General features: G+C 34.7%; 2 protein-coding genes across 3 annotated transcripts; one reads left to right on the forward strand and one right to left on the reverse strand.

Moving 5' to 3' along the window:
- Positions 1-796: 796 nt before the first annotated feature.
- LOC137826026 (O-fucosyltransferase family protein) lies at positions 797-6,317 on the forward strand. The gene is made up of 10 exons (XM_068631869.2): positions 797-1,344; positions 1,789-1,873; positions 2,825-2,895; positions 2,985-3,073; positions 3,186-3,429; positions 3,861-3,973; positions 4,068-4,158; positions 4,238-4,366; positions 4,530-5,077; positions 5,388-6,317. Exons 1-10 carry the CDS (start codon positions 1,153-1,155, stop codon positions 5,848-5,850), a joined length of 2,025 nt encoding a protein of 674 aa, XP_068487970.2. The 5' UTR covers positions 797-1,152; the 3' UTR covers positions 5,851-6,317.
- Positions 6,318-8,142: 1,825 nt separating this feature from the next.
- On the reverse strand, positions 8,143-11,887 carry LOC137824387 (transcription factor BIM2). 2 transcript variants are annotated; one of them, XM_068630023.2, is made up of 7 exons: positions 11,687-11,887; positions 11,406-11,502; positions 11,201-11,270; positions 11,008-11,103; positions 9,932-10,362; positions 8,732-8,861; positions 8,143-8,443 (listed from the first exon to the last, which is right to left on the reverse strand). In XM_068630023.2, exons 1-7 carry the CDS (start codon positions 11,781-11,783, stop codon positions 8,333-8,335), a joined length of 1,032 nt encoding a protein of 343 aa, XP_068486124.2. In that variant the 5' UTR covers positions 11,784-11,887; the 3' UTR covers positions 8,143-8,332. The 2 variants fall into 2 exon arrangements, with proteins under 2 accessions (XP_068486124.2, XP_090150657.1); XM_090294531.1 differs by lacking the exons at positions 11,008-11,103; positions 11,201-11,270; positions 11,406-11,502; positions 11,687-11,887 and adding an exon at positions 10,456-10,514.
- Between the last annotated feature and the right edge of the window lie 423 nt (positions 11,888-12,310).

The following is a 12,310-nucleotide window of genomic DNA, read 5'->3' on the forward strand; positions in this document are numbered from 1 at the left end:
CATTTGTTCATAAATTGGGGCTTTCAATGGAAAGTGATGTTTAGAGTTGAAGATCATTGATTGTTTTAGTGGGATGACATTGCATTGAAAGTGTATGAGCGATAATAAAATTATGTTTTTTTTTGTTTTGATTTTATTCATTTTCTTTAAATGACATTTGAATAAAAATGAGGTTCACTATGAGTGTTCGTTATATATGGACAAATTTATAAGATATCTTATATTACATTACAAGGGAGGTAAAAACACATGTTTTCATGAGTTTAATTTGGATAAATGATCATATTTTGAAGTGTTTGAGATAGTTCAAGAGTTTAAGGTGAAATTGTGATGAAAATATAAGGAAAGAAGGATAAACAATTTTTTTTTTTAAACAATTAATCAAAGATTGAGATGTTATGAAATTAACTTACTATACAAAAATAGAAAGGAAGAAGTCTAAATTTATGTTGAACACATTTTTTTAGTTAACCACATATAATTTATCACTACTTTTTTTTAGCAAAATTATTACATAATATTATGAGATCTATACATAGCTTTTTATTTTTTTTGTAAAAGGAAATGCCAAAATACTTTAAAGAATTATTTTATCAAATAAAAATAATTTTTAATTACATAAATGTTATTAATTAAAACCACAATCATAAGTATGTTATGATAAGAGCTATTTACAAAAGTTGTTTATAAATAAAAACAGTTTTTTTATTTTTTATATAAATATCACACAAAAGTTACTATTTACCTGCTGTGTATGATGGGTCAGCTAATAACGCTGACGAAGATGTGAACACAAGGGCGCAGCATCCGTTTCCATGTCCTTGAAACTGCTAAATTTTGTTGGGAAGAAAAGAAAAATAAAAAATGGCAAAACAAAATTTGAAAAGAAAAAAATAGAAAGAGAAAGAGAAGAAGATAGAGAAAGTGTTCCTGTCCTGATCCAACTCAAACAAACAAAACACTCCCTTCTTTGTGGTCTGTGTATGAAGACAGGAGAAAACATGCTTTAACACGTGCCTTTTTCAATCTCATTGCTTCCAACGCCTTTCTGAATCTTCCACACTTCCTTCCTCAGTTTCCTTTCTTCTCTTCTCACTTCCTCTTCTGCAGAGACACACAGAGAAACAGTGAGACATTTTCTCTCACTTCTCAATGAAAGGGGAACTCAAAATGAAGTCAAAGATGAAATGGGTTGGCCTCTTTGGCCTTGTGCTCTCTGCCTTCTCTATCTTTATTCACTTCCTTCTTGCTAGATTCACTCAAATGGGTGTTGCAGACTATGACTCCTCCATCACAATCTTCTCTTGGAGACCCATCTTCGAGAAACCAATTCCCATCACAAATGTAATCCTCTAATCACATATCTCACGCAAAGATCTCACCTTTTTCTGCAATTTCAAGTGGGGTTTTGCCTTTGCATTGCTGTGGTATCCCCAACATTCTAGGGAGTCTTGGCGGTTCAAAGTTTTGGCTTTGTGCTCCGGAAAATGACAAGGGACAACATTCCGTGTCATTTTCCGCGTATGGGTCTAGTTATTTGTTGTGCTGGTTTATGTTTTTCTCTTTTTTCATGGAAATTAACTCGACAACGTTGCTTTTGTTCATTGGTTTGGATCAGTCGGTTGCCACGTTTAACTGAACTAGGAGCACGGTGTGGCTCCTATGTATTCGGATTCATTGCCCAATGAGCTTTTGGACTCTGTTTTCATTTATGGATTTTCTTTTATTTTGTTTTTTGTCCCTTTATTTTTCTGTTTCAAATATTTGTTGTTCTTATTTGTGCTGCAGAGTCCTTCTCATAGAAGATTATGGGGTCCGGTGAAGCGTCTTGAATCACTTTATCCGGATTCAAATCCGCAAGGAAATTATGCTGGTGAGTTCCGTGTTTCATCTTTTTGCTCAACATTTCTATTGCTTGAAACTTTAGAGGTTTTTGTGCTGGTCTATTTGATATTGACTTTTCTGCTGACCAAACTTGTGATTTATTTTGGGGTAGTCTTTTTGCCAAAGTGTGTTGATTATTGATTCTGAACTGTATAAAAAAAATAGGCAATCTATAGAAATTTTAGGCTCTTCGTGGCTTCTTTTATGCTACTATAAGAATGGACTTAGGAGTATCTGGTTATGTAAAGCCAATGCAGTGCCTCTATCATATATAAGCATGTGATTTGATGTTGTGTGACTGGAACTCGTTCCTTTCCGTTTAGTGCTTCTTCCTGAGGTAAAATTGCTTTCCTGTCCATGATAATTGATGTCTAAATTTATGTATTATCCTTGGAGTAGTACTGCGAATGTTTGTGTTTCTCATTGATGAGCAATTATATCACCTACTATAATAAGCTAATAATAACATGCTTCATTGATAATATAAGATATCGAGTTATCCGAAGGGGTCTGTGGAGTTTGGACTTCAATTTGTGTATCTCTATATTTATGTCTTCTGTAAGAAAATTTGACCAGTATGATCATGTGTTGCCCTGATCTTATATTTCCTCCCTTTCATTTTCTGTAATGTTTCATGTGTATATACCAAGATTGTCAGACTTTTTGTCATTCATAATCCCAAAGATTTCACCATGCAAATTATCAAACATTTGGATCTTTAAATGTGTTGCTCAACATGCATTTGATTTTGTTTCCCTATGTTTTTATATGTAAGATACACTGTAATTTAAATAACATTGCCTTTATTTTCATACTTTATATTACATGTAAAACTAAATAAGTTCCTTGCAGGAGGGAAGACACTTTTGTTTCTGTAGATTACTGTTTAATCTTTTATCTCTCTCTCTCTGAAAGAAAATATCTCTATCTTTCCTGACAGATCCTGTTTCACAAACAAATGGATTTATTTTTGTCCGGATACTAGGTGGTTTTCATGAGATCAGGAATTCGGTAAGGGTGGTTCTAAGTTTTAAGGTTTTGAAACATGTTATATTTAAATCATTCTGAACTGAACCTGTAGCATTATCTTGTTTTTTCAGATATGTGATGTTGTTGTGGTTGCTCGTCTTCTCAATGCTACATTAGCTATGCCTGAGATCCAATCAACAACCAGCAGCAAGGGAATAAGGTTACTATCCTTCCATGAAATTACAGAAGCTTACATTTAACTCAGTCTGATGTGATCTAAATTATGTGTTTAAACTATTTCACTGTGTTTTTGTATAATTATTTTTATCCAGCTCTCAGTTCAAGAGTTTTGCATACCTATATAATGAAGAGCAATTTGTCCTATCATTAGCAAAAGACGTCACTGTTGTGAGAACTCTTCCAAAAGACCTAAAAGGTGCAAGGAGAAAGAAAGAGATTCCTGTTTTTAGAGTTCCATATTCAGCATCACCTTTTTATTATTTTCATCATGTTCTCCCTGTATTAAAGTCACATTCGGTGGTTGAACTAGTTGTTTCTGAAGGTGGATGCTTGAAGGTAAAGGAAGCTTTTGCTTAACGAGTTCAAATTCAAAGGTTTATTTTTTGAATTTGTTTATTTTTGTTTGAATGCAATTGACTTGGTGAAATCCAATAAACACTGCCGATATTTTAATTTTGGGAACCCTATGATGTGTTGAAGAGCAGTATAAGGAACTTTCTTTTATTACTTTCCTGGGATTGATATTCTTAATTTCTGAATTGGGGGATTGCCTGTGATGAGCTTATTTGGAAAGATTATGTTAGTGTTTTACCACATTGAGTGACATACAACATTCATGCTGCTATCCTTCTTATTCTTCTGTCTTTAGTTCTTCAGCTTGCAGTTGCACTACACCACGCAAGCTGTTAGTTTAAATGGTTCTTGTCGTGCCTTTATTGAAAGTACCTACAAGTGATTGTTTCTCTTTGCTTCCCCTCCCTTCTTAGGCCACTCTTCCTCCCGATTTTGAAGAATATCAAAGGTTGAGATGCAGAGTATCTTTTCACGCTCTTAAGTTTCGACAAGAAATCCAGGAACTTTCTGCTAAGATTTTGCAGAGGCAAGTTCACTCTCTCCTCTCATATAAGTTTGTTTTTCTCATTTATACACTTTCTCTCCTGTTGGCTTATGTACAGTTCATTATATGATTGTAGGTTACGAGCTCCTGGCCGTCCATTCATTGCATTTGACCCTGGCATGACTAGAGAATCTTTAGCGTATCATGGTTGTGCAGAACTGTTCCAGGTATATGATCAATCTGTGATAACTGTCTCTTAAACTTCCTCATCTCTTAATATTTGAGCTATGATGATTTTTTTGCTAGGATGTACATACTGAACTTATTCAACACAAACGGTCTTGGATGATTAAACGTGGCATTGTCAAGGGGAAGCTTTTAATCAACTCAGCCGAGGAAAGACTAAAAGGTTCCTGTCCATTAATGCCCGAGGAGGTAAGATTTTCTTTTAGTTTTTTATAGTCAAATTGTTCATCAGCAATGAATTGGTTGTATACTCTCTCCAAAGATTGGTCATTTACACTTATTGCAGATTTATACCAATGCCATATGTTTTGAGAGAGATTACTACCCTGGTTGATTATATGGTCTCTTGCAGATTGGTACTCTTCTGCGCGCATATGGATACTCAAGGGATGCGATTATATATGTATCTGGGGGAGAAGTCTTTGGTGGTCAAAGAATGTTGATTCCTCTTCATGCTATGTTCGAAAATGTTATTGATAGAACTTCTCTAAGCACTCCTTGGGAGATGATTAGGCTCTATGGGCAAGAGGTGAACCTTGTTAATACTCCTGGACCACCACCTTTCACTGAAGAAGTGACAAAGCGTGCAGCTTGGAAAAATGCAGGTCCACGCCCTCGCCCACTTCCTCCACCTCCAGCAAGGCCAAAATCATACAACATAGAAGGTTGGTGGGGTTGGGTTGCTGAGAGTGATAATGAGCCTGATAATACAGTTATGGAACTGAGGATCAATGCCCATAAATTACTATGGGAGGCTATTGATTATGTGATTTGTGTTGAAGCTGATGTATTCATCCCTGGATTTGACCTTGATGGGAAGGGGCATCCAAATTTTGCTAGCTTGGTGATGGGGCACAGGTTATATCAGTCAGCAGCATCAAAGACATTTAGACCTGACAGGTAAATTCCTCTATTTTCAATGTATGTAAATGCAATTTTTGCTTGAAAGTTCAAATTCTTTCATATTTGAGAAACTTATTAACTAAAAGATAACATAAGGTTGTCGATGTTTCCAAAGCCTTAATATAATGTTTCTTGTCAATTGTGTCATTAAAAATCCAAGGCAACTGAAGGCAATGTATTAGTTAGAGCAACATGATTAGGACATTTTTATAAATTCATATGTTTACAAACAGAAGCTTCATTAATGCCATTTAAAGTTGAAGATGGGCAGTTATGATACTTAGTAATCATGCATACATTGATGCAGAAAGGAAGCTGCTAAACTTTTAGACGAGATTCGGGAGCACATGCATCATGCAAATCGTACGTGGTTAGAATCGGTTCGCAGGCATATGACAAAAACATTACTTGATGGAATTATAGAAGCATCAAATAAATCAAAGCTGCAATCCTTTCTCTCTCATCCAGTACCCGAATGCTCCTGTTCACGGCGTGACTCCTTTGAAGTATCAAAGAATTCTTCTAGCCCCTCCACTTCCCAGTTATGGAAAGCTCTTGGCGTTGCTCGCCGGTGTCCTGCATGGATGGACAGCGGTCCAGTTTCTCTATCAAAAGATAAGGAAAATGAAGAGGTTGTTGTAGATGAGGATGATTCTGTATCCGAGTTATTCTTTAGACAAAGTGCTGAAAATCATGAAGGTGATGCAGAAGTGATCACTAAAGAAGAAAATCAATTTGAGGATCAAGAAGATGAGGGTGGGGATAGGTGACATCAAGCTCATGTGTTGCTGCTTCATCTAACAATAAATAATGGATTTCCATTCTTCAGATTCATGTACATAATCAATTGCTGCTTCCAACTGTCGCTTACTGGATTCAGTTTTGGGTGATAGAAGCACTTAAAGCCGCGTAAATATGGCTCCTAAACTCTGATTCAGAAAACATGTTTGCTGAGAATCATCCCATCACATTAGTGATTTATCCCTTTGGCTCAAGTTCTCAATATATAGGCTAATTTGTTGACGACATGTCAGTTTTGTTGTAACATTGCATTATCTTCGTAATTAATATTAGGTTCAAGTGCAGTTTGAATTCTTTGCTACTAAAACTTCCTGCTTATTTTTGCTGCAGATACTCAGACTGTACTAGTCTAATTCATTTTTATACCTGTGAGACTAGTAAATCATCCATTTTATTTATTGAAGGAATAGAACTAAGATATGACTAGTGTTATAAATTTTCTTCCAACTTTTCTTTCAAGTAAATCTCTATCCTAGCCCATAAGATTGTGAACATTATTTACTTAGTTTCTGATATAAAACATTAAAACTTCTAATTTCTTTTTGTTTTACAAAACGTTTTTTATTCTCAGTCACTTAAACAGTTTTATACTAATTTTTTTTAATGGAATTATGGATTAAAATATAAGAAACTTACAATATTTTGCGAAGTGGGGAACTGATATAGAGTAGTGTGCAAAATCAGATAATAGTAGTATGAAAGGTATATATAACCTGAAGAACTAAAAGACGGGATGGTATTCTTTCATGCATGTACGTAGAAACCGCCTATTATTGGTAAGCATCAATTTATTCTGGTGTGGTCCAATCCAAGTAGCAATAACTCCAAGTGTGGTCCAAGCAGCAATACCTCCAAGTGTGGTCCAAGAAAACTATGCCTTCCATATGAACCAGCACCTCATTGCAAATAGCAGAATGTGAGTTTATTGGCGAGCTCAATCTAGTTGTGTCAAACTCTAAATTGGCATTGTTCTGTGACAAACGTGAAGCATATGCAACAAACCCTACTAAAAGCCTTCTTTTGGGATGCAGGAAGAAATGTACAATTGCTTTCCATGGACCTCTCTATTACAATGGAATGACCCTAATAACTTTTCAAAATCTTTACACTTACACATTTTGGAAGTTTTTCAAAAAATGGAATTTAGAAGAAATCTAAAATAAATAATATAGAATTAGTGTTTAACCATTTTGGATTATTGATCTTGCAACTAACTTCATGAAAACAATTTATCATTGAAGAATACATTTCTGGGAAAATTTAAAAACTATTATAGAAAGTTCTCTCCTGAATTATAAAAAATCTAACTTTATGAAGGCTGCTAGTTTTTAGCATTTATTGCAAAAACTTCTTCATGAGCCTGTGCAAAATTGTAGTTTAGTTTATAAGTTGGGTGATACCAGTATTTAATCATATTCTGCTGTAATGAGTAATGAGAAATTGCAGGACACAATTACAGGGGTGAAATAAAGTAATTGTCGAAGAAATGTTCCCCAGTTGGTTGTGGGATCTCATGCAAATACTTTTGTGGTCCATGAATGCTTTCCTGACAAGGATATTTGCCTACACTATACCCTATCTATGAACTATTTTCTCTTGCTTGCACAGGATTTGACGCATTGAACTTGCATGATAAGATCATCTTCAATGATGAATTTGCTTGCAAAGAATGATTAACTTAAGCAATATTATTTAACAAATTTGTTTATGGGAGTAAACGAAGTAATTGGCAAACAGAAATATTGATAAATGATTATCAGCTTTATGGCTTATTACCAGAACATTCATTTTTTAGGTGACACTACTTGAACAAGTTCTGGATACAAGTCATTTACGTGAAGTAATCTCATTATTAAGAACATTATATTGTGTGTAGTTTCTTAACAAAATTTTGATGTAACTTAATTCTCACGTGTAAACTCTCATCCAGATTGGCAATCCAATGAACTTGGCCTTCAAGAATTACCCGCATTACTACTAAAACTTATCTGTTAAAGAAATTTCAAAATACTAGGTTTTCACTACAGCTATACTAAAATAATATTTTGTGCTTGATACAAGGAGACACTAGGGTATATTAAGATAATAACTTCCTTGTTTATTCATATCAGCAACAACATAAATAGGTGATGTTTTTAGCCAAAAAGTAGCTTGTAAAACCAGAATGTAAAATACATATAGTTTTTGTATGAATAGGGCCATGTTGTATCACACGACCATGAATGTTCTATGACATTGAAGGCGATAAAATGGAAAATTAGTGGAAGCACAAGCATATGTAATATTTTATTTCTGAATGTCATAGTACCAAAACCAGTATCGTGAAATATACATTTTATCTGGCTCTAACCAGCATGGCAAAAATGAAGTGATCCACCCAATCCCTCTTTTACTCTCATCCGAAGACAAAAAATAATGAAACTGGCCACAAAATAAGCATGAGAGGGACCTCTAGCTTGCTTCTTGTCTGAGCCTCTTCGAACTTTGTTCGGATTCAATATTGCAGTAATCAACTCCAGAACGTGATATTGCTGGGTTGCTCACAAATTGATTTTCATGAACCTGAATGAATCAAATAATATATGATATTAATTTTAGAATTTGATTAGAATGCACTGCAACAGTGACAATATTGATTTACTAGTTCTAAATTGGCCAGTTCAATTCACATGTATAAAGATATACGTTAGCAGCAATTTCTTCTTACTCTCTTTCTAATGAATAATACTGTCATAGGCTAATTCTATGTCAAAAGGGAAATAACAATGCTGCAAAGTATGTTCAAAAAATAATTCAATTGAATTCAAGTCAGAACAAAGTTGGTGCTAAGAACATGGAGCATAAACGAACCTTGGAACTATATGCAGAGGGGACCAACTCAGCATTTGCTCGTCTACCAACATCAATTTGCACCGAGAGATTAGTTTGGGACATATCTACCCCCGAAGACTGCAGCACTTGCGTGAGAGTATCTAAAATTCTGTTAAAACACATAAAAACTGGATCAACAGTGACAAAAATGATATATTCCCTTTAATGATGCTTGAGGTAATTGACTCAAGTGCTAAAGAATTAATGTCCCTAAAAGGTGCAGTTGCATATTAAGCAGGTGAGGAAGAAAGAAATGTCAAATGCAACAAGGTTGTGGGAACCAAAAAATTCTTGTGCCAAATTTCCTCCCCCTTTTTTGAGGATAGATTCCCACGATCAATTGTAAGTACAACGAATTTCCAACAATTTACTTTTGACAAGATGAATTCATTCACTTTAATACAAGATTTAAATTGATAATAGTAATTTCAAATAAGAAAGTAAGAATGTAAGGTTGAAAGAGAAGAGAAAGGAGATTCCAGATTTCATGTGAAAATGAATTTGTAATCCTTGAAGAGTAATAGAGAACAATCAAGTATATAGCTAATGGATCTGAAACAAGCTTAACAGAATACAAGAGAGCTCTAACTGCCTGTAACAAACATATAACTACCTGTAATGAACCTCCAACTACCAGTAACAGCCTAACAAGTTAGTTGAGAAGTTAAGACTATTGTACCTATAAACTACTGTAATGATGCCTTTGCATATGTGTTCTATAAAAAGAATCTTAATGGACAGCCTCGTACACCTATTCGAGAGTTGATCTTAGAAAAGTAGGAGAGAATAATAGGTGCAATAACAAAAAATGTTCAATGTTAATAAAATGCAAGAGAGAAGAGCTATAGATTTAAAACAACTAGCATTTTGACTTAAAACAATCCACTCTATAATTGTGTTCATTTGTTTTTTATATTTTTAAGAAAAGGACAGGGAATGGTCATGCTCATGCTGGCCACACACTGTCAGGACTTAAGCACAAGAGGAGATTCCAACCCTAAAGACTAGTCTGTTAGATGGGAGAACTTCTAGGCTTAAGTACCACACCAAATAGTTCATCATACTTAATGTGGGACTCCTAACACACACTGCTCACCCTTTCTAGTTATAGTTTCAAGCAAACAATTAACACAAGATTGATGAAGAAAAACTACTGTTGAACTTATATAAAAAACTCACCCCTGAGAATAGGCACTAGAAATGCTATCTGATCCAGATTCAATCACTAGCTCCTCCTGTTCCTTCATTGTACTATCATGTGGAAGAATATAGTTGTCCTTGTTTGATTTATCAAGCCATAATTGTGGCTGGGTATGGGAATGCATGTCAACGTTAGAAACAGATTCCTGAAGATGTTGGGTAGTCATACCACTGCTAACAACTGGATCAAACATGTCCAATCGCATTTGCATGGTCAAGGGAACCGCATCGGTAGATGAACCAGGGATGTGGCCCTTCTGAACAGTCATCATTGAGAAATCAGACTCCATAGGGTTCGGTATATTTCCGTGAAACAATGGAGAGGCACTGTTATTTTTCTCATCAACAGACCCATTTTGTATAGTTTGAGAAGGATCTGTAGGATTTTCTGCAGGCCCGTGATGATTTCTCTGAAAACATTGTGACAAATAAACTTTAGATAAAAAGTCAGTCACTATTTCAAGGCAGTAAGCCACAACCAACCATTGTGACAAATAGTTCACCTAAGTTGCCACAATGTCATCCCTGAACTCATTCAAATATGCATACTGGGCTACTTGCTCTGGAAGAAAAAGGATATTGTAAATTAAAAAAAAAACACTCTACAAGGAGACGTATGAATTCAGAGAAAGAGCATAAAGTAGTGAAATCCTAAGCATGAAAGGAACTTAAACTATTGTATAAGAAATTGTATGCACTTGGCAACCATGAGGACATGACAAATGACCAGGTACATTGGTGTGCCCAAATCCATGTTGGTGACCCTACTTAGGGAAAATAAGGCTTTGTAGTCATTGTTGTTTCTTTTGCAGTCTGTATAAAATGAATCCTTATATAACCAGAGAATTGCAAGTCTCACATCACAATGTCGTGCAATTGTGTAGGTCCAAAGTCCAACTAGACTGCCATTACAAGATCCAATCTTAGATAATAGGTGGAACCAAATCAGTGAGGAAAGCTATTGTCATGCATTTCGCAACATTTCATAAATCAAGGTCCAGAGTGAACACACACACGGAAAAACATTTACATTACACCATTCCATATAACTTTACCCATGGAATTAATTTCGTTGGCTCCTGACTCCATCCTTCATAAGACTGCTCATAAATTTGTAATTTTTCCTGTAGGAACTGAATATACTCGATAACCTGAAGAAAAAAACAAAATTCTAATTTAGTTTACAAGAGTAAAATCATCCATTTAGATGTACACAAGAAACAAATGGTTAAATGTCGAATGAAGCACCTCCAACAAGAAGGATGCCTTGTCTCTTTTCTGATCATTTTGAGGTATGAGATCTCTCAGAACTTGAAACCTGGCACACAAACATATTTTTTTTTCAAACATTGCCAAATAATAAATACTAATACAGAATCACATCATACTTCCACTCAAAATCTATACACACGAACAATTAACTCAATAATGATTTTTTCATTCAAAAGGCCACCTTTCGTTAATCTTGCTCCTTCTACGTTGCTCAGTCTCTGAATGCTTTGAACGATGCGTATTCACCCTCTTTCCCGTGCTGGGTTCGTCCACCTTCACTGCCAAGTCACAAAACGTAACAAATAATTATGTTCAAAATTGAAAATTGAATTGCAGAATGCTATCGAAGAGGTAAAAAGATAAGAACTTTGAGACCCCCATCAACGAATCAATCGATAAACCCTGTCGGGTGTTGCACAGCCAAACCAGAGAGAGAGAGAGAGAGAGAGGAGAGAGAGAGACCTTTGTTGAGAGAGGTAGAGGTGTTTGCAGTTAGAAATTCTTCTTCTTCTTCATCGTCCTCCAATTCATCTTGATGCCCTTTTGCAGACCTAGCCATTAGTTTCGTCCAAATGGAAAATTTGTGCAGAGAAAAATGGAAGAGAAAGAAAGTGGTATGAGAAGTGTAATGTGTAGAACCAAAGTAGTAGCAGTGTACGAGGACACCACGAGTTTTAACTGAATCAATACCTAATCTAACCAAAAAAATTCTGATTAATTTTAATTTTTATTAGGAACACAACACATCAATTTAATCAACATAAAATCTTAATTACTATACAATTTTATCTTATAGTATTTCGATTAGTTTAGCTTTTGATCAGTTATAATATATATATATATAAAGAAATGAGATTAAATTATATTTCAGGCTTGACCTTAACTTAATATTTAAATCCGAATTGTTTAATTGAATCATATAATAAAATAATTAGGTCTGACATTTGCTTCTTAGAGTTATTTAATTTCTACTAGATAAATAATAACATTCAAAATAAAAAATTTCTCTCTAAACAAAAAACTATTTTTTATAAATATAAGACTTTCTAACACGCATTTTTATTTTACTTTATATAGTTTGTCTCT

This window comes from Phaseolus vulgaris, chromosome 8 (genome assembly GCF_051622355.1).
Source record: "Phaseolus vulgaris cultivar YP4 chromosome 8, ASM5162235v1, whole genome shotgun sequence".
Taxonomy (NCBI): Eukaryota; Viridiplantae; Streptophyta; class Magnoliopsida; order Fabales; family Fabaceae; genus Phaseolus; species Phaseolus vulgaris.